Source organism: Sapajus apella, unplaced genomic scaffold (genome assembly GCF_009761245.1).
Source record: "Sapajus apella isolate SASKATOON/1434 unplaced genomic scaffold, GSC_monkey_1.0 scaffold212, whole genome shotgun sequence".
In the NCBI taxonomy this organism is placed as follows: Eukaryota; Metazoa; Chordata; class Mammalia; order Primates; family Cebidae; genus Sapajus; species Sapajus apella.
In genome coordinates this window covers 251256-251619 of record NW_022437152.1, presented here as the reverse complement: position 1 = coordinate 251619, position 364 = coordinate 251256, and the positions used below count along the sequence as shown (strand labels likewise).

Genomic DNA, 364 nt, shown 5'->3' with positions numbered 1-364 from the left:
GGAGGGGCTGGGCTAAGTCCTCTCCCGAGCCGGGGTGGGCAGGGAGGGGCAGGGCTGGTGGGACCCTGTCACCGGAGCCTCCTGTGCCCGCAGCCGTGGGTCAGTGCCCGGCCGACCAGGTGTACGAGGAGTGCGGCTCAGCCTGCGTGAAGACCTGCTCCAACCCCCAGTACAGCTGCTCCAGCACCTGCACCTTCGGCTGCTTCTGCCCGGAAGGTGAGGGTGGTCGGGGGCACTCACTCCCCCCGGGACCCCTGGGGAGGTCCTGGGGACAAGGGGGCGGCAGACCCCAGCCACCCCGACCCGTCTCACCCCAACATTCCGCCGTCTGAGTCCCAGCTCCAGGGCTTCTTGCCTTGAGTAA

At 69.5% G+C, this 364-nt stretch overlaps 1 protein-coding gene across 1 annotated transcript in view; it reads left to right on the top strand.

Moving 5' to 3' along the window:
* The window catches only part of MUC6 (mucin 6, oligomeric mucus/gel-forming), a 24904-nt gene that overhangs the window by 6535 nt on the left and 18005 nt on the right, over window positions 1–364 (top strand). Inside the window, 1 exon segment of the mRNA XM_032270575.1 lies at window positions 47–216. Coding sequence (XP_032126466.1) covers window positions 47–216 — 170 coding nt within the window.